The following is a 19069-nucleotide window of genomic DNA, read 5'->3' as shown; positions in this document are numbered from 1 at the left end:
CTGTCTGCACCGCCCCCACCCCCACCCCCCAAGCTCTGTCTTACAACCTCTTTCCTTAAAAGACTGCTTTTTCCTCCTGCAGACGATCTCTTTGAAAGCTCGGCCTGTTTACAAAGAAGTGTAGACTTTGCGTTTGTCTTAAGAATGAGACTTGCTAAATCCGGTGGAGGAATTTGAGCACCCTCCCCCCTCCTAATGGAAAAGGAAAGGGCACTTTCTGCGACACTCTGTCTCCGAGATCGTTTTGGGTCCCTCTCCCCATCGCCTGAACCTGTGGGACTGGCAGCAGCTCCGAGGCACCAAACTGTCCGATTGGCTTGTATGGCCACAGCGCAGGCCTCATCATTAATGCAGACCCAAGTGTTTCTTCTCCGAATTTTGAGAGACCTTTTTGTCTGTTTGGGGCCCGGTAATCCCTACACCTTTGCTCACCTTCAGGCCCGGCAGGATGGCAGCTGCAGGCTCCTGAGGATGGCCCGGAGGCCCCGGCCAGGGTGGCCTTGGCTGTGGAGACCAGTGGCTGTCTAGTTCCCAAAGCTAACGTTCAGAGCAGCTGCTCCTGCTAATTCCCCCAGTGCTACGCGCCCGCCGCGGGCAGGGCTCCGTCGACGGAAAGCCTGTGACGCCCCCTCCGGGCGGGCGCCGGGCCTGCCGCCTCCGCCTGGCGCTCAGGCTTTCTGGCTCCGGAGGCAGTTTCTCAGAGCAGCTCTCAGCCCTTGGTTTGCTGCTCAGCAGTCTGAGAGTTTGCCTACGTGCCTGGAAGATACGCCCATGTTCCCGTTTATTAGATTTCCTTCACCTGGAAAGACAGCCTGCATGTTGGGGAGGTGATTGCTTTTCAGACGTTCAGTCTGCACGAGTTTGGTGAACCAAAGGCTGTCTTTTTTTTTTAAATATATTTTATTTATTTTTTACAGAGAGGAAGGGAGAGGGATAGAGAGTCAGAAACATCGATGAGAGAGAAACATCGATCAGCTGCCTCCTGCACACCCCCTACTGGGGATGTGCCCACAACCAAGGTACATGCCCTTGACCAGAATCGAACCCGGGACCCTTCAGTCCACAGGCTGACGCTCTATCCACTGAGCCAAACCGGTCAGGCACAAAAGGCTGTCTTTTATGAGCGTTACATGCCAGCGACTACAGACTTACGTTCGTTTCTCTCCGGGCTGATGGGGCCCACACAGCACTACAAACGGAGACCCTGCCTTCCTACGTGTGCTCTGCTTTGGCGACACGGCAGCTAAGGGGAGGCCGGTGGGGATCGGCCCCTCTCGGGAACTTTGCACAGATCCGCTCCACGCCATTTTCACGAGCGGCAGGTGGATTTGCGATGTTAACGCGGCGGGGCTGACCACGTTCCTCTCCTTCTGATGTGTTCTCTCTCTCTCTCTCTTTCTTTCCCCGTCACCCCCTTGAACTTGTCCATGAAGCTTTCTCTCAAGCTGGTAAGCACGATTGTCCCCTGCATGCCCTGTGTGTCCTCTGGTGCCCGCCCGTGCCTCCTGTCTTCGCCGTTCCCTCTGGCCTGAGCTTCTCCTGTGTGTGCTGCCGTGGCTCTGTCTTTGTTAGACCTCATAGCTCGAAGGCTGAGAATCTACTAGATCTCCTAACAGATCCCCATCCTTCCAAGTCGCTAAGAAAATTAACGCTTAACTCATAATTTCGGTTATGGTGTTTGTTTTTTACTATCAGAGCCTTACAACGATGACAAACGTTCTTTCTTTGAACATGAACGTACACATTGAGCGCGGGGAGTCTATTTATCGGCTCCTTTAGGATAAAAGCAAACGTAATCGTTGTAAGATGTTCCTCCTTGAGAGCCACTGAGCCCACGACAAACGCAGGGACGGCGCCAGGCTCAAACCCCGGGTCTGAGCGGCCCGCGGACGGGGGCCCGGGAACGCTCCCAGGCGCTGCTTAAATGCGCTGGTGCCTGTGCTTAGCTGATTGGAGGAGCCACGGGCGATGCGTGGACAGTGCAGCGCCTCTGCCGTCCAGCTGATGGACTCAGTGTTCCGTGTTGTTTCTCCTTACTGGTGCAGCCCCCGTGAACAAAACTAATCATTCCATGTGTTAAAAGAGAACCTTAACCAGCATAACGCACAGCTCCACTCCAGGTGCGTGTGAGTTACATTCTCAAGCAATACCCTGACCTACGGGCCGTGATAACGGTGACAACTCCACCAGGAGCCAGTGATAACGGTGACAACCCCGCCAGGAGCCCGGCGAGCGCCTTGTGCTCCGCCGTTGCTAATGCGGGTGCTGTTTCACGGTGATTCGTGCATACACGTGTGCGTAAGTGTACATGCGTCTGCATATATGCAGAGTTTTTTCAACCCGACTCAGTATCTGGCCACTGACCCAACCCTAAAGAAAATGAATATTTTACTAAGTTGAACATTTCTTGGGCTGAGATAAAAATCTCGAGACAAGTCCTGGTTAAGGACCAGCAGGGAAGACCCGGGTGCTCACAGGAACCGCGTTCCTCAGCGGCAGGCATCCGGGAGAGGCGGCACTGGTTAACCAGGGCCTCTCGGATACCCCGGCCTCCTTGCCTCGTGTGCCCTTTGGCCGCGGTGTTCCCAGCAGGCCATGCTGTCAGGCAGTCTTTCTGGTTTGAGACAGAAATCATTCTCCCCCCCTGGTACTGAGTTGTCACCTGAGACCATCACTTTGAAACCAAGTCACCCAACGTGGCTGGGGTTCCACATCGCCAACCTCAGGAAGCAGCTTGCTCTCGTCTGCTTGGAAGGAGCGCTCGAGGCACGTGTTGGGTCCCGGGAGCCATAAACCAGGGTCTCCTGGAGCCACAGCCATTTAACATGCACATGCGTGTGGCCCCTCCTTCCCAGACCGGTGCCCCCTGGTCCTCTGTACCCCGGTGCTCCCGAGATTGCAGAACCTCTATTCTGACTCAAAGCTGTAAAGACACACGCCTTCGCGGCAACAGGAGTCGTAGGTCAGGGTATTGTGTAAAGGAATTCGAGCTTCAGAAGGCTCATTGGACAGAAGGGCCTGCTAAGGTTTCCCGGGAATCCTGTGTCTCCGGATCTAGAAGCAGCTTCGGCCTGAGCCTCCACGGCAGCGCCAGGCTTGTGGGAGCCATGGTGACCGAGGTTCGTTTTAAGTAACAACACGGAAACGTAGGCGATCTATTGAGGGGGCCTACGGGGTCAGCTGGACTGACGCCTGACCCGCTGGGAAGAATTCAGGAATCCATTACTGAAAGTCACAAGCACAGTGTGTGTTGCTTACACAAGGCTCTGCAGCTGTTCCCCCCCATGCAAGTCTTGCACCTGTTCATCGAGACCTGTGTCCCCAATATGGTGGCCACTCACACACGGGGCTCTTTAAATCTGAGCTAATTAGAATGAAATAAGATTGTAAAATTCAGTTCCACAGTTCACTGGCCACCCTCCACCAGCTCAGCAGCCACGTGCGGCTCCTGTGCGGGGCGGGGCGGGGCAGGGCGGACGCGGGCCATTCGCGGCACCGTAGGCAGTACTTTCAGCCTCCGCACAGCGCGAGGCTCATGCCGTCGGCGACCTCGCGTCAGCCACCTGCTGGCTCTCCTGCCCTCTGACGCAGTGGGTCCCACACGGTGTTTTGTTGAGGAACAAGACAGAGCAAACAGCGCAAACCTCACTTCTAGGTCACGTGCTGATTTGCTTTACGTAAACCTGGCCCGAGAACAAGCCGCTGAGCTCGCGGAAGCGATGGAATTGCGCAAATTGAAAAGCAGGGTTTCAGGTGTAATAGCAGGATGGTGTACGGCCGTGGTCGGCAAACTGCGGCTCGCGAGCCACATGCGGCTCTTTGGCCCCTTGAGTGTGGCCCTTCCACAAAATACCACGGCCTGGGCGAGTCCATTTTGAAGAAATGGTGTTAGAAGAAGTTTAAGTTTAAAAAATTTGGCTCTCCAAAGAAATTTCAATGGTTGTACTGTTGATATTTGGCTCTGTTGACTAATGAGTTTGCCGACCACTGGTGTACGGGAAGGAAAAACAGCCGGTCGATTTTCATACTGGAGATTAGTTTGCTTCACTTTAGTTTTAGAGGCGAATTGAATCCTTGGTTTGGCATTAGGGAAGAGTCACTTCCATTGTGGTCTTACATCTTATTACTCGCCCCCCCCCCACACGTACACACGCGCACACGTGTACACACGTGCACACACATGTACACACGTGCACAGACATGCACACACGGCTTTGAGAACGCTAGCCTTTGTGTGGCCCTGGTGCTGGACTGTTTGCTGAGTCACACACTTGCAGCCCGCGGCCTGGAAGTTTAGCACAAGCAGCCTAGGAACCCGGGACACAAGCCCCCGTGCAAGGCGCTTGGCAGACCCAGCTCGACTCGGGAGTGACATTGTCCAGGTCCCTTCTCTCCCACCCACTCCCCAAGCCGGCCTTGCCTTTGTGTGATTGGTTCCAAGGGAAAATCTCTTGTCTGAATCCCTTGGCTTAGCCCTGGTCACCGAATAAACTCTTTCTTTATGAGAATTGCCTAATGTAAGTGAAGGAACTTGATAACCATCACTGAGCGTCTAACAAGCGAGCGTATGTAAGGCTAGACGCTCGCTGTTGGTGTTTTCCACTTAAATCGCATGCGCAGAGGAAAGATAGCGGTTGTTTTTGAGAGGGAATCAAGCTATGAAAATGTGCTCAGATGGAGGAGAGCAGCTGAGGCCAGTTCCACACCCTGCAGGCGGCTGATTGCGAGGAATATCCTGAGGTTACCCTAATGATGGCCCGAAGCGTGTCCAGACCCCCAGAGGCAGAGGGCCAAGAGTGCATGGGGGGAGGGGAGGGTTTTGTGTTTTTGTTTTGTTTTGTTTTAAACCCTTTTCACCCACATTCTCTGAGGAACTCGCTGTCCATGTCACTTTTCGGGGATGGGGACTTTTGGCCTCGGCCTGGGTCTGGGGGAGAGATGGGAAGCAGTACTCAGACTCGGGGAGCAGTGCCTGCGACAGGCACTGTTTTCTATGAAGAAACCTGAACTTGAAACGGCCTTAAACGTCAGGGTGGCCACCGGCACTGAGACAGAGCGCAGGTTCCGTCTCAGACTTGTCTGGATTCTCCCCCGAGTCGGAGTGTTTCCTTCGCCCTCCCCTCCTGCAGCATCGCTCTTGCCTTTGGGAGTGGAGCTCGCAGCGGCTTGGGGACTGGTCTGCATGCGAGGATTCTGCCTCGGCTGGTGTCCTGGGAAACGGCTGGGTTTACTTCACCAACGTCCGCGCGCCCTGGTGTCTGGGGACCGGCCCCGCTGGCCGCCGCCCCGGCTGCGTTCAAGGAGGCCCACTGGCCCCTCCTGGCGTATTTCTGTTTGGTCTGCAGGGTGCGGCGCCGGAGGACTTCAGCAACCTCCCGCCCGAACAGAGAAGGAAAAAGCTCCAACAGAAGGTCGACGAGTTAAATAAAGAAATTCAGAAGGAGATGGATCAAAGGTAGAGTGGATCGATATGGGATATGGGTCATTAAGAAATCCGAGTTCAGTTTGGAAAGACGGGACGTCCCAGCCTGGATTTTAATAGAAGTGCTGGCTTCAGGCACTTGTTGCCCGGCCTAGGGCTGCTTTGTTACAAACTGGGGAATGCTTTTATCGTAGGTTTTATTCTGAGTTTGGGGAACAAGCTACGTAGGATTATCTCTTTCATCGTGAATGAGTGCATAGGTGAGCTTTTTTATACAAACGAGGATGAGAAGAGTGGCCTGACCCCACCCTCTCCCTGCCCCCACATCCTAGCTTTGGGTCCAAAATGTCCGTGTCTTCCTACTTCACGGTAAGTCACGGTTAGCCTTCGCATCTTTGCAGAGAGCGCACTGCCGGTGTCTGGAAGACAAATCACAGTGTGTCTTAGGCACACCCCAGCCCTAGGGGCGTCAGTGTGTCCTTGCTCTGGGGAGGCGCTGCTCCGGGCCCCCACTGTAGCGGCTCCCCATTTTCCGGTGGGAAGAAACAGACAGAAAGCAATAAGCATAATTATGTAATGTTGGGAAGGGCACGTGCTGTGAAGGAAAAGGAAGGAGAGCCGGTCAGGGGCTGGCGGTGCAGCGGGCCGAGGGCTCCAATGGGGATGGGGCCTGGGCGGGGGGCGGGGGTGGGGAGCAGGCGGTTCCGGAAGCCCATGGGGCCAGCAGGATACGGGCTGAGGTGCGAGGAAGCGGGCAGGGCGGTGGTGAGGGCCGTGGAAATGCTCTTCCTGCTAGTTCTGTATTTTCAGCTAAGCGGTTTCCCGTGGCTCAGAATAGTTTGGTTTGTTCATCTTGTATCATTGGCTTAGATTTCTCATTGCTCTAATCTTCTAAGCACTCAAGCCCCACTGAGAGCTCCCTAAGCCAGAGTCCACGTTCCCGAGCTCTTCTGTGCTGGACAGAGCCCGAGCCGAGCCGAGCATGCGCAGGCTGCAGTGTGGGGCTCCCAGACGCGGTCTCAGGAAGGTGTGGGGCCCATAGAATGCGGCTTCGAGGCCCTGTGACCCACCTGCCATGGATACCCACTGTGGGTTCCATTCATTCCTTTTTATTTTTTTATTTTTATTGATTTCAGAGACGAAGGGAGAGGGAGAGAGAGATAGAAACTCCATGATGAGAGAGAACCATCATGGATCAGCTGCCTCCTGCAGGCCCCACACTGGGGATCAAGCCCACAACCTGGGCATGTGCCCTGACCGGGAATCGAACCGTGACCGGACATTTTGGACCCAAAGCTAGGATGTGTCGACGCTCAGCCACTGAGCCATGCCGGCCGGGCTGGGTTCCATGTCTTAATAGTTGAAATAGTGTGTAATAACATTTCCAAAGCGGTTCGCTGGGCTTCTTGGTGATGTGAACATTTTGCAGCCCGCAGCACCCCAGAGGCCGGCGGCAGCTTCCGTTTGCAGGAGCATTCGCGGTGGAAATGTTTGGGTTTTGTTTGGATGGATTTATAGGTCTTACTCGCTGCAGACAAGGGGGGAGCCCGTCCCGAGAAGGCCGCTGGAGTGTTAATGTCGGTCTCTGGATGATACGGACCCGGGGAGCAGGGTTCCTAAGGAGAAGTTTCAGGAGTGCTGACCCCGATATTCCCTTCCCACCCACACTCCCAGCCCATCTCCCAGTCACGTGGTTTCCAGGGTGATGGGAGAACGTGACTGGCTGGTGGCATCAGCCTCCCCCTCCGTCTGCTCCCTTTTTCCAGAGAGGCCATCACCAAGATGAAAGACGTGTACCTGAAGAACCCGCAGATGGGAGACCCAGCCAGTTTGGACCACAAGTTAACAGAAGTCATCCAAAATATAGACAAGCTGCGGCTCGAGGCCCAGAAGTTTGAGGTATGAAGAAGCTGTTGGGAGGGTGGGTGGGAGGTAATCAACCAAAGACCTTGCATGCATATATGCATAACCCAGGGTCACAGACAATGGGGTGCTGAAGGCCTGGGGGGGGGGGGCTGGAGGGGCTCAATGGGGGGAAAGGGGACATCCGTAATACTTGCAACAATAAAGAATTATTAAAAAATAAGAAAGAAAGAAGGAAAGAAAGAAGGAAGGAAGGAAGGAAGGAAAGAAGAAAGAAAGAAAGAAAGAAAGAAAGGAAGAAAGAAAGAAAGAAAGAAAGAGAAAGACACCTTAAAAAAAAAAAAAAAAGACAGAAGAAGCTGTTGCCGGGAAAAGGGAAGCAGAAGGGATGGGTGTCGTGAGCTGCCTGCGGGTACAGATGCCAGCATTTCCTCGCGGGGACACGCCCCTGGGAATGCCGGGTGTCGTGAGCTGTGGCAAAGGGAATGCACTGCCCCCCCGCCCCCCTCCTCCCGCCGAGCGAGCGCTCTGCTTCCCAGCACTTCCCGTTACCCTGTGTCCCTTTACTGGCACATTGGAAGGAGAGTTGTTTGGATACTGTGTCGTTCTTCATGACGTGGTTTAGTTTGTTCTGCATCTCCCGCTGCCAGAGTCTCTGGGAATGGACCCGCCGTCGTCCCGGAAAATCAGGAGGACGATGGATTGAGATGCTGCTGTTCCTTCAGAGGACCCAGCACCCAAGGGTTCTAGACGTGAAAACCCGCGGGAAGTAGAAATGAGCAGGAAAAACTGGCCTCTGAAACATCGCAGTGCATGTCTTAGCGGGAGAGGAGCCCTCTCTGGGGACAAAGCCTTCTTTTTTTCCTCCCCCAAATTAAAGACCTCAGAGCATGGAAACATTAGAACGGATCCTTCCAATCGAATCGGTTCTGCCTGTCAGTGAGGGGTCAGATGTGGGTTTTTGTTGTTTCTAGAACCTGTCAATCAGCGGTGGGTGTTTGCGTGTTTAGAACCTGGAATTGTCCATTTCTGGCCATTTGTATTCTTTTGCCTCTTGAACGGGGAACTAGTTCAAACGTCGCTGAAGGTGACTGTCCACTCTGACGTCCTGTGGACACGCTTCTTCGCTGTGAAAAAAGGGCACTCCTGAAAAACAGCGGGAAAGGGAAGTGAGGCTTTCAAACTGAGTCAGTGCTCCAGCGTGGCAGTTCCTCATGTTTCCCAGTGTGACCTCAGGGTCACAGAGCTTTGGGAACAGAAGGAACTAGAAGTGACTTATCCCAAGTCACACAGCTGTTCACAGCCCCGGGCTTGGACAGGGTCCAGGCCCCCTGCCCCTCGGGGGCAGCTGCCTGAATGTGTTCTTTCCACTTCCGCTCCTTGGGAAGGGACGGAGCCGCGGCCTTCGCGTCCATTATGCAGGGGCCCTGCCCCCGTCCCTCTCCATCAGCCTCTGCCCAGAGCCGCCGAGCCGGACTTCCAGGCTCCGGGGTGGCCTCAGCCGGTCTCTCGTGGCTCTTGTTCCAGGCCTGGCTGGCGGAGGTGGAAGGCAGGCTCCCGGCCCGAGGCGAGCAGCGCAGGCAGAGCGGACTGTACGACGCCCAGCCCGCCCCGGCCGTCAACAACTGCGCGCAGGCCCGGGAGAGGTACAGTATCCGCGCCGCCCTGCCCTCGGGCGGGCGCAGCTTCGCTCCGGCTTCTCCATCCTGGACGGAGCCTCGGCGCAGATCCCAGCGCCTCTGTGATGAGGGCCTGTGTTCTCCCCCAAGGCCTCTGGCTCCCCGGGGGACCGTTTAAGATGGTCTCAGTTGCCAGCTCCGAGCCGCACCGCGGGCAGGCGGGCGGGTGGGCGGGCGGGCGGGCGGCGTCCTCCGGCTCGGTCGCTATAGTTGCTGTGTGCTTTCTTTCTTGAGCAGCCCCGATGGCAGTTACACGGAGGAGCAGAGCCAGGAGAGCGAGGTGAAGGTGCTGGCCACGGACTTCGACGACGAGTTTGACGACGAGGAGCCGCTGCCCGCCATCGGGACGTGTAAAGCGCTCTACACCTTCGACGGTAACACTCGCGGCCCGAGTTCCCCACTGCCCCCGAGCTGTCTGCACCTGCCCTGCCTGTGGCTGCCTTTCTGCTAAGCCCCAGCCCTTCCTCTCACTCCCTCTGTTCTGCGGAGAGTGTTGTCTCCCTCGGGTTGCTGGCTGTGTATTTTGCCTTTTGGTCCCTGTAACTGAGCAGCCTTCATGGCGCTTACCGTAATTGCAGCAGAGAGCAAGGAGTCATGTTTATCTCCTGCATCCGTCCAACATTTACAGAGCTCCTGTGCTGAGAAGACTCCCCAGGGGGTGGGATGCAGGCAGCGCGTGGTGGCGTCCACCCCGGAGAACAAAGCAGAGTTGTGTCTAGGAGGCAGCTTCAGCATCCGGGAGGGGCACAGACGGGGGAGGCACGGGGGACCAGGCCTGGGAGGGCAGCTTCAGCATCCGGGAGGGGCACAGATCGGGGAGGCACGGGGGACCAGGCCTGGGAGGGCAGCTTCAGCATCCAGGAGGGGCACAGATCGGGGAGGCACGGGGGACCAGGCCTGGGAGGCAGCTTCAGCATCCAGGAGGGGCACAGATCGGGGAGGCATGGGGGACCAGGCCTGGGAGGCAGCTTCAGCATCCGGGAGGGGCACAGATGGGAGGCACAGAGGACCAGGTCTAGGAGGGCAGCTTCAGCATCCGGGAGGGGCACAGACGGGGGACCAGGTCTAGGAGGCAGCTTCAGCATCCGGGAGGGGCACAGACGGGGGAGGCACGGCGGACCAGGCCTGGGAGGCAGCTTCAGCATCCGGGAGGGGCACAGATGGGAGGCACAGAGGACCAGGTCTAGGAGGGCAGCTTCAGCATCCGGGAGGGGCACAGACGGGGGACCAGGTCTAGGAGGCAGCTTCAGCATCCGGGAGGGGCACAGACGGGGGAGGCACGGCGGACCAGACCTGGGAGGGCAGCTTCAGCATCCGGGAGGGGCACAGACGGGGGACCAGGCCTGGGAGGGCAGCTTCAGCATCCGGGAAGGGCACAGATGGTGGGGTGCAGGAACGGGGGACCACGGCACTTCCTCACGGGAGTTTAGAGAACTCTGGGCTGCAGGGCATCAGGGGCGTGGGGGCCGTGTGGCTGAGCCCAGGTGTCAGGTGGTCAGAGAGGAATGTAAGACCAGAGGTAGGCAGTGCCCATGGGGTGGGGGAGAGCAAAGGACACATTTGGATTTTAGGCGGCAAACATTGAGGACGCATTGAGAGGATTTGGGTGAGACCTTGCCCGACCGAGCTGGACCTGGGACGTTTGTCACCACCGCATGGGGCAGGGCTGGGCATGTGTGGAGGGGCAATGAGAACAGGGTGGTGCCTGGAAAGGGGAGCCGGCTGTCGGGCACTGGGGAACGGGAACAGTGTCTGCAGACTGTGAGGAGGAGGCTCAGGAGGGCGGAGTGCAGCTAAGTCGGGGAAGCCCTGGCTAAGAGAATTTTCATTGTGACAAGACAAGAAAGCGAAGGACCAGGTTAGTTGTTCCCAGTTTCTCTTCGTGTCACCACCCCCCACACCCCTATTGACCGCCCTAAGCAAGGCGCCCTCCCGAGTGCTGGTGGCCGGTCGCGGATTAGCTCAGCGAGCGGCCTCGGGAGCCTCGATTGAGGAACGGACGCAGGGATGCCGCAGTTAACACGCTGCTCGGACTCCTGGCTGATGCAAGTGGGAGCCAAGGAGGAAATCAAAGATGAGGCATGAGGGACGAGGGAGGTGCGCTGAAGTCGGGGAGGGGGGGGGTCCGGGAAGAGGGAGCAGCCGTGAACCAGGTCCGCCCGTCGTGTTCGGATTTCAGGACACTAGGTGCAGATGTGCTGGGCCGAAGAGGGAGCCTTCGCTCAGGACAGCCGGACTGGGGAAGGGGGGGCCGGTGATGAAGCCCCGGGAGTACTCCCACCCGAGAGGGAGGGAGAGGACGGAAGGTTTCCCCTGGGAAAGTCCCTGCGGCCCTGGCTCTCCCCCCCTTGTTGGAAGGGGCAGGGCCAGGCATCGGCGGACCCGCCCCTGCCTTCACTGCACCTGTCTCCTGGCCGGTCTCCTGTTTGCCCAGAAGCCTCACATATTCTGATCTTGTTTTCAGGTCAGAATGAAGGAACCATTTCCGTAGTTGAAGGAGAAACGCTGTACGTCATAGAGGAAGACAAAGGGGACGGGTGGACCCGCATTCGGAGAAATGAAGACGAAGAGGGCTACGTCCCCACTTCATACGTCGAAGTCTATTTGGACAAAAATGCCAAAGGTGCTAAGACTTATATTTAATACAGCTTTTTAAAAACCGTTTAAAAGCAATTGGAGTTGTTTCTCCCCACAACGGCGACTGTTCCAGGCAGTTCTTCAAAGGCCTGGCCGAGAGCCCGCCCGCAGAGCCTGGCCCCGCCCGCAGGGCGTGGGGACCGCTCCGGATCCCTTGGCTAGTTTTGACTAGTATCGAGTTTCGCTTGCTGATGGCATTTTATGTGGAAAGCTGCCAACTGCCAGTTTACAGCTGTGTCATTGGAAGTCGGGTAAACACGTCTCCTTCCGGCAGCATCTGTAGATAACAACAAAAAAGTTGCCTTCTAGCTTCTAATCAATATTTCCCCCGTTTCAAAGGCCACCCCCCACCCCCCGGGGCGCAGCAGACTCAGCCGTCTCATTTGTATCTAGTGTCTGCCACCAATGGAACTACCGTAGAAGGCTACATTCTGTAACTTAGTAAATTGAACTATGCTAGTTTGGTACATTTTACAGCCATTCACATAAAAGCTCCGCCTTGAATAAAAAAGCAAATAGAAGATTCATTTATTGGTATCCAAAGTGTGTAATTTTACCTAAACCTGGCTAAGGTCACTGTTAGATCATCAAGATTATCCTATTATGTCCAAACAAGCAGTTGAAATCTGGAAAAGTCTGGTCAATTTACCCAGTTGTGTTTTGTTTATTTGTTAATCCTCACCTGAGGATATTTTTTTCCATTGCTTTTCAGAAAAAATGGAAGGGAGGGAGGGAGGGAGAGAGAGAGAGGGAGAGAGATGGACTGGTTGCACACACCCCAACCAGGGGTGGGGAGGGAACCTACAACCCAGGTACATGCCCTTGACCAGGAATCGAACCTGAGACCCTTCGGTGTGTGGGCCGACACTAACCAGCAAGCAACACCGGCCAGGGCCCCCGTTGATTTTTACACGCGACTGTCGATGTCCCCTCGGAAGTTGACAGAGCCGGTCAGCTTTGCGAGTGCCCTTTAGGGGAATTTCTGTAAAAACAGCACTTCGCTCTGCTCTGGCCTGTCGGAGGGGGTGTGGCGAGTGGAGCTGTTGGTCAGCTGACCCTCCCCTGGTGGGGCTGTGTCCACACAGACCCCAGCACCTCACTTTTCAAAGGGGGGATTAAAAGAGTTGTTTTAGGGTGGCTAGCTGGCCTCATCTCGTTAACTGTAGCCAGAATCAAATACAACGTTTCACCGTCTTCCAAGGAAACTGGGTCACATGGGGATTTGCATTTCGAAGTTGGCAGGACGGGTGGTGAGACTGTCACGTGCACAGGCGGTGCCAAGCCCCGAGTTCGCGCCCATTTCCAGGATCCACCCCGCGATCACGGAGGACAGCTGCCAAGTGGCTCAGAAAGAAGGTGTTAGTCCAGGTTCTCCTTTCGTGTGGCTTTGGAAATGATTCGTGTCCTTCCTACCTTTAAATGGGCAATGAGCTCCTTGCCTAGACACAGGGCTCCTTTAAAAAGCTCAAGTCAACTGGGAGCTGATTTTTAAAGCCACAGCAGCGCCCTGGGTGGGAGTCCAGGACCCGGCGGGAGGTGTGGGTGCTTGCTGCCGACTCCAGCAGAAAGGTCGCCGCCATTGCTCTCAAGGGCCACCAAGGTGGCATTTAGTAGCCTTTAGGTAATGACAGCCTGATTTTTAAAAATGCCTTTTATTCTTAAATACACAGTCCCGGGAGCTAGGGGGTCTCGTCACCCAGAGTCTCCCAGGGGTCACATGGGACACAATTGGAATACAGTCTCAAAGGCAGAAAACCGATGGGTCAGCCTGATTTTTTTAAACAGAATTTTGCGATTCAGATTTCTTCAGAATGATTATACCGATCACGGCACGCAGCCGGAGCCCAGCCCTCTCGGGGACTCGGTTCTCCTCCCTGTTAAGCAGGAAGCGAGAAAACCAGCCGCCCCTTAGACCAGGGCTGTGGCTCCAGGAGCAGCAGGAGGTCACAGCTGAGGGCCTGTACCCTCATTTCCAGCCGATGAGCTACTGGAGAAAGCAAACTCAACATTGAAAAAGTCTTAAACGGGGCAAGACCACATTAGCCTTCAGAAGCGGCCCTGGAAAGCATGGCATCCGTGAAGTTTTCCCTTTGTTTGTTTTGTTTTGTTAGTTTTTCCTTTAGTGGTATGCAAATCGGGTTCAGAAAACAGCCCCGTTGGTTTTCGGGAGGAGCCGTTTGGGTGCATAAATTACTGTTATTAAGTTGTACCCTCCGTCCCAGTAGCCCAGGAATGGATGTGATATCGACTCAATAGTGATCCTTTGTCATTTCAGTTCACTGAAACAGTTCCCACAGGATCAGGAATGTCCCTTTCCGCCCAGAGTTTACTTTGTTTTCTTCCCTGGTTATCTCTTCAAACACTAGCAGCCAAGTCTCGGCTTGTTTGATCACGCCTTCTCCGCTCCCCTTAGCCCTTCTGCTACCCACGTGTGTGCAGAAGCCATTCCCTCCCTGTTCACAGCCCCGGCCCGCCTCCCCCGGCACCGCCCGCCCCGGGGCCGCCCTTCTGTCTGCACGCTCGCCCTGTGCATGTGCGGCGTCTACGATGTGACCCTTTAAAAACTGCCAAAATATTTAGACGAGAGTAACTCCCGGTTGGCCCCTGGGCTGTGACCATCGGCTCTTACGGTTTTGTTTTCGAAACTGCTTTCTGTGAAGTACGTCCATGAGCCCGCCCCCAACACGTGTACACACGCAACTTAAAAACTGCGAGGATGACTCGAATGCATCGTGTTAACGTTTTGCTCTTTTAATCTGTTTGTTTTATTGGTGATTCCGCTGCCTACTGACCTTTTTGTTTTTGTAACCGCTGGGGAAGCCGGAGGACTTTGTCGGTAGCTAGGGCCCTGCCGGCTGCTCCGCTCTGGTTTATTGTAGACGCTGGGTTCTGAGTAAGTTCTGTTTGAATGTGGCCCACGTGACCGTTTCTCTCTCTCCTCGCCCTGAAAGAAAAGAACCTGTCTGGCTCCTCTCAGCTGTACCCCGTCCCGCCTCTCTAATAAACGGATTCTCCTCCGTGTTGCCCAGTGGTTTGTGCCTTTCTGAGACAATGACTGTGCATCGCCAGCCGTTAACGCCTCGTCCCCGGTCCTGGGGAATGTCCCAGCCAAATGCTTCCTAAACATTCTGCCCTTGGCCCCTTCCACCCTGCGTGCACCCGAGGGCTGAGTCTGTCTCTGGTTTCTCTGCTCCCCCTGGAGATGAAGAACTTTCACTGTTTATGATAAACATCCGAGATACGCCTCCTCTTCACCAGAAACAGTGCACTGGATGCTGAAGGCCGGGGCACCGCGGTCTGAGACCCGGGCCTCACTTCCTGGCTTCATTCTGGGAGGCCAGGCACCTTCCTCCTCTCAAAACTGAGCTTGTTGGAAAGATGAGCTGGGTGTGTGGGTGCCGCCACCCTCCGGGCGGGCTTCTCTGGAGGAAAGCGTGGAGACCAAACCGTGAAAGTTCCTTATCTGTGGTGTCGGGTGGTAACCAATCTCGCTCTAAGGTTGCCCTCCCCCGCCCCCCCCCCCCACGCCGGGCGGTGCAGCGTGCCCGCCCCTGACCTCGGGCCCCCCTCCAACAGCTTTTCTTTCTGTTTGTGTTGTAGATTCCTAAGGTGGCTGAGGAGCCAGAGCCAGAGCCTTCCCAGGAGAAACCCTTCGGGCCGCTTGTCTCCACAGGCCGGGCTGTGAGCGTGCGCTCGGCGGGGCCGCGGAGTGGCTGGTCTTCGGGCCAAAGGGACACCCACGCCTGCAGCTGCTTGCCTCTGCTTTCTTTTCTTTTCACAGCATGCTCCAGTGGCCCGCTCCGCCCAGGCCCGCCCGGCCACCTCTTAGGTCAGGGCTGTCCCCATCCCAGTCCCCACCCCAAGCAGGACCACGGAAAGCGGCTGGACACGGCTCCCTCCGCCCCCACTCCGACCCTGGCCTCAGTCCTCCCGGCTGCTCCGGCCCGTCCACGGTTCACACTGTGCCTTTTGTGAAAACCTTGCCACTGGTCTCCCAGGGAGACCGACAGAATCTGGACAAGAGGGTCGGACCCGCCAGGTGGACTGCGCGTCCGGTGTCCGTGACGTGGTCCCGCGTTCCCGTTAGACAAGACTCACCTTGGCCCAAGTCCATTGAGCATTCGGTGGGCCTTTTCTGGCGACAGGTCCTCGCCCCATGCTGAGCGTTGGCTCTTGCAACACTTCACAGCCCGAGAGTGACAGTGGCGGGCACTAGGGCATATACACACATACATACATGTATATGCATGTGTGTGCACATGCATGCACACATTTTTGTTTGGGGCCCTGCCTTCAGTGGGTCCACACTGGAAGTCGAATTCCAGTCCTTGGCCCCACCCTGCTGTCCTGCCTGTGTCCACCTTGGCGGGGGGCGGCTGTCTCCCCGAGAACTGCAGCTGTGGCACGTGGTGACCGAGGAGCGCCCCCCACACTCTGCATGAACTCGCTGCTAAGTGAAAGCTCCCCTTCTCTTGGATTCCAAGATCTTCGTCTCGAGGATCTTAGTGCTTCCGTCACCAGAGGCCCTGTGCGCTGTCCTTCGAGGGGCCCTGCGGCTCAGCTTGCGCGTCCGTCATGGGCTCTGGGCCACGCGGACACGGAGCTCCCTGCCTTTGCTTCCCGCTGCCTTCCTTCGGCGCCACTCAGCCCGGGGAGGCGGGGCTGCTCTGTCGGTGCAGCGCGGCCGGGAGCCCTGTGAAGCAGGGGTGGCGGCGGGTCCCTCCTGTTTGGCGCTGGGCAGTGCGGCGTCACCTCGCACATCCTCAGTTCTCAGCGTTGATGAGTCCAAGACAAGGAAGTCTCCTAGGAGCCGGAGGGCAGGGGTTGGGTGGGGGGGCAGGTCCGAAGGGGTGGGCCCACGGCCAGTAGGAAGATGGCTCCTCTCGGCAAACCCGGGGTGACCGCACACCACCCTCTCGGGGCAGCTCATCAACCCCGGTGACTAGAACTCTGAGCCAGCGAGTGCCGGGGGAGCAGGGGAAGAGGAGGTGGCTCCAGGTGTCGGGTGAGCGAGTGACCAGCCTGGGCCCTCGCTCTTTCTTCCTGGAAGTGGGGCTAGGCCCGGTCAAACCCCTGCCCGGACCCTGCAGAGGCAGCAGCCCAGTGCAGCAAAAGACAGCCCCGGAGGGGGCGGGCTCAGCAGGTGACGCTGAAGCCAGAGGTGAGAGGAGTTAGAACCCCCCGCATCCCTGCAAACCTACAGGTGCCTGGTTAACCGGGGCAGGCGGCCCAGGGCTGCTCCGGGACGGGTGACCTGGTCTCCAGGATCCGCAGAGTGTCACCAAGTCCGCGGGCCACTCTCCAGTGCTCACGGATGTGACGGCTCATAAAATCTGGTCCCAGAGCCTCTAGTGCATGTGCATCGCGTCTTCTAATGGGTCAGGACAGTCACTGTGCAGCCCCGGGGGAGGTGGAAGCCGCAGCAACCCGTCCTGCTCACGTCTGTGCCGCCCCGTATAGAACATGCTCGTGTCCCTGTGTCCCTGCCCCTCTCTCTCCCTTCCGCACCCCTGCACCCCACAGCGTGGACGAGCGCTTTCAGTGGTGACCCCGGTGCCTGCCCCTCGGCGCTCCGCTCTGCGTGCCCAGCCGGCTGTTCAGGAAGGAAGTGATCAGCCGCCAGCCCGGCGCTGTCATTTCCTCGGGCCTCCCCCCGTGTTACGAAGGAGCCCCCCACCTCGCGCAGGAGCTGGGCCTCCCCACGTGCTGCCGCCTTCCTCGGACCGCTGCCTGTCAGTCCACCAGCGTCAGAATATCGTGTTGTGAGCAGGGTGCATCGTTAAAGAGCCTGCCCCGGAAAGGGCTTGAAACAGAGGGACGTGTCCTTGCCCCGCTTTCCCTCGCAGGACGGGAACCACGGAGAGGCCGGCCCACGTGGGGGTTTCGTCTGGGCCTGGGAGCTCTTAGGCTGCCAGCGGCGACAGACGCCGGGCTGGTCTCGCCGGCGGAGCACGGAGGCCTTGCCTGCCTTTGGCAGCAGCTGTCCTCACAGGAAGTGTACCGAACAGAGAGCGGGACGTGGTCGATGCTAAGTGCTTTTCCAGAAACGTGGGGTGCGACTTCATGGCTCCGCCTCCTGTGCTTCTGCCATCAAAACCGTCTTTGTACAAAGTGACCCGAGGCTGTGTCACCCGACGGGGCGCACCTGGCCACGGCTGGTTTGTGCGGCGCTGACCCTGACCCTGACCGTGGAGGCACCGCGGCGTGGCCACGGCCATTGCCAAGGTTCTGGAGAGGGGATCACACCGAATAAAGCCCCACGGGAAGGCTCCCACGGACCTGCACCTCCCTGTTAACCCTCGGTGTTAAATAAACTCTCCTCGGCGCGGTGTTGGAGTGCTTTACTGCACGGTGGGGACGCGCCACCGAAGCAGGCAGAGTCCCTGGGGCTGGGGATGGTCCGCACCTCTCACCCCATCATTCACTGGGGACCCGGACCAGTCAGTCCCGTCCCCCCCCCCCCCCCCCCCCGGCTGTCTGCTGGGGGCGGGGCTTGTGGGCTAGCTCTCCCAGCCCCACCCGCCGGGAAGCTGTCCGACCGGACCGGGAGGTGGAATTCAGGTGGACTCAGTCCAGGGGTTTGGGGGAAGCGTGTGATGGCCAGGAAATGTTTCTTTGCAAATCCAGCTGCCGCACGTCGAGGGGTTCAGGGCCCTGTTGTGGGGGCCGGGGCGTTTCATCAGCGTCGGTGCACGAGCGCTCAAGCCCACCTCTGGGCAGCTTGGCCGGGATCCCCTGGTTTCCCTGAAGCGTGGGGCCTCCAGCCTGCCCCCCGTGGGCGCTGGGAGCCCTGCTTCCGTAGCCAGCATTGACCTCTCACCCCGGGCCCTTGGGAGAGACTGACCTCTATTTCCCAAGGTCCTTGGAGCAGCCGGTGGGAGCAGAGCCGTCTTGCTAAGTCAAGCTGGGCTCACGGCTGAGGGGCCTTGGCCTCCTCCCACAGGGGGTGTGACCCTCTAGAGCGAGAGCTTCCCCAGCCCCTCGGAGAAGGTGCTGCCATCGGGCCGGAGCCTCCCACGGCCCGGCCCGGCGTGGTTCCAGTGGGAGGGGCCCGGTGACGGTATCGCCGGAGGCCTGCTGTCTGCTTGTCCGCACAATGTCTCGGGAGAATGTGCCGGCGTTCCCTGGGGGCTTTGTCCTACGTGGGGAATAGTCCTCTCTGTCAGGTGAAGTGGGGAATAGTCCTCTCTGTCAGGTGAAGTGGGGAATAGTCCTCTCTGTCAGGTGAAGGGTCCCGTGGGGCCCTCCCACTCTCCGGGCCTCGGTTGTGGGTGAGGACACCACGGCCTTGGGAGCTGCCGTGGGAACAGGAGGCCGTCGGGAAAGCGGGCGGCCGGCTCGGCAGCAGCTGGCAAACAGTAGCTCTGATTTGGCGTCCGTGTCGCCGATACCACACACGGGTCTCTGGTCTGAAATGCTGTGCCTGCCCATCTTCTTTTTTGTGATTTTTTTTTTTTTTAACGAATTG

General features: G+C 57.5%; 1 protein-coding gene across 12 annotated transcripts in view; it reads left to right on the top strand.

Moving 5' to 3' along the window:
- FNBP1 (formin binding protein 1) overlaps positions 1-17932 on the top strand; it is a 110161-nt gene extending 92229 nt beyond the window's left edge. For 3 of the 12 annotated variants that reach the window (XM_080670217.1, XM_080670215.1, XM_080670206.1), the window contains 6 exons: positions 1434-1448; positions 5346-5455; positions 7189-7321; positions 8813-8931; positions 9199-9338; positions 11429-12128. In XM_080670217.1, the coding sequence (XP_080526343.1) occupies positions 1434-1448; positions 5346-5455; positions 7189-7321; positions 8813-8931; positions 9199-9338; positions 11429-11607 (696 nt within the window). In that variant the 3' untranslated portion in view covers positions 11608-12128. Of the gene's footprint in view, positions 1-1433; positions 1449-5345; positions 5456-7188; positions 7322-8812; positions 8932-9198; positions 9339-11428; positions 12129-15201 lie in introns of those variants that run through there. The other 9 variants (XM_080670209.1, XM_080670216.1, XM_080670214.1 and 6 more) reach the window with 5 other exon arrangements.
- Positions 17933-19069: the final 1137 nt, after the last annotated feature.

The sequence above is a fragment of the Plecotus auritus genome (assembly GCF_963455305.1).
Source record: "Plecotus auritus genome assembly, chromosome: 5".
In the NCBI taxonomy this organism is placed as follows: domain Eukaryota; kingdom Metazoa; phylum Chordata; class Mammalia; order Chiroptera; family Vespertilionidae; genus Plecotus; species Plecotus auritus.
This window is presented reverse-complemented; position numbering and strand designations above follow the sequence as displayed.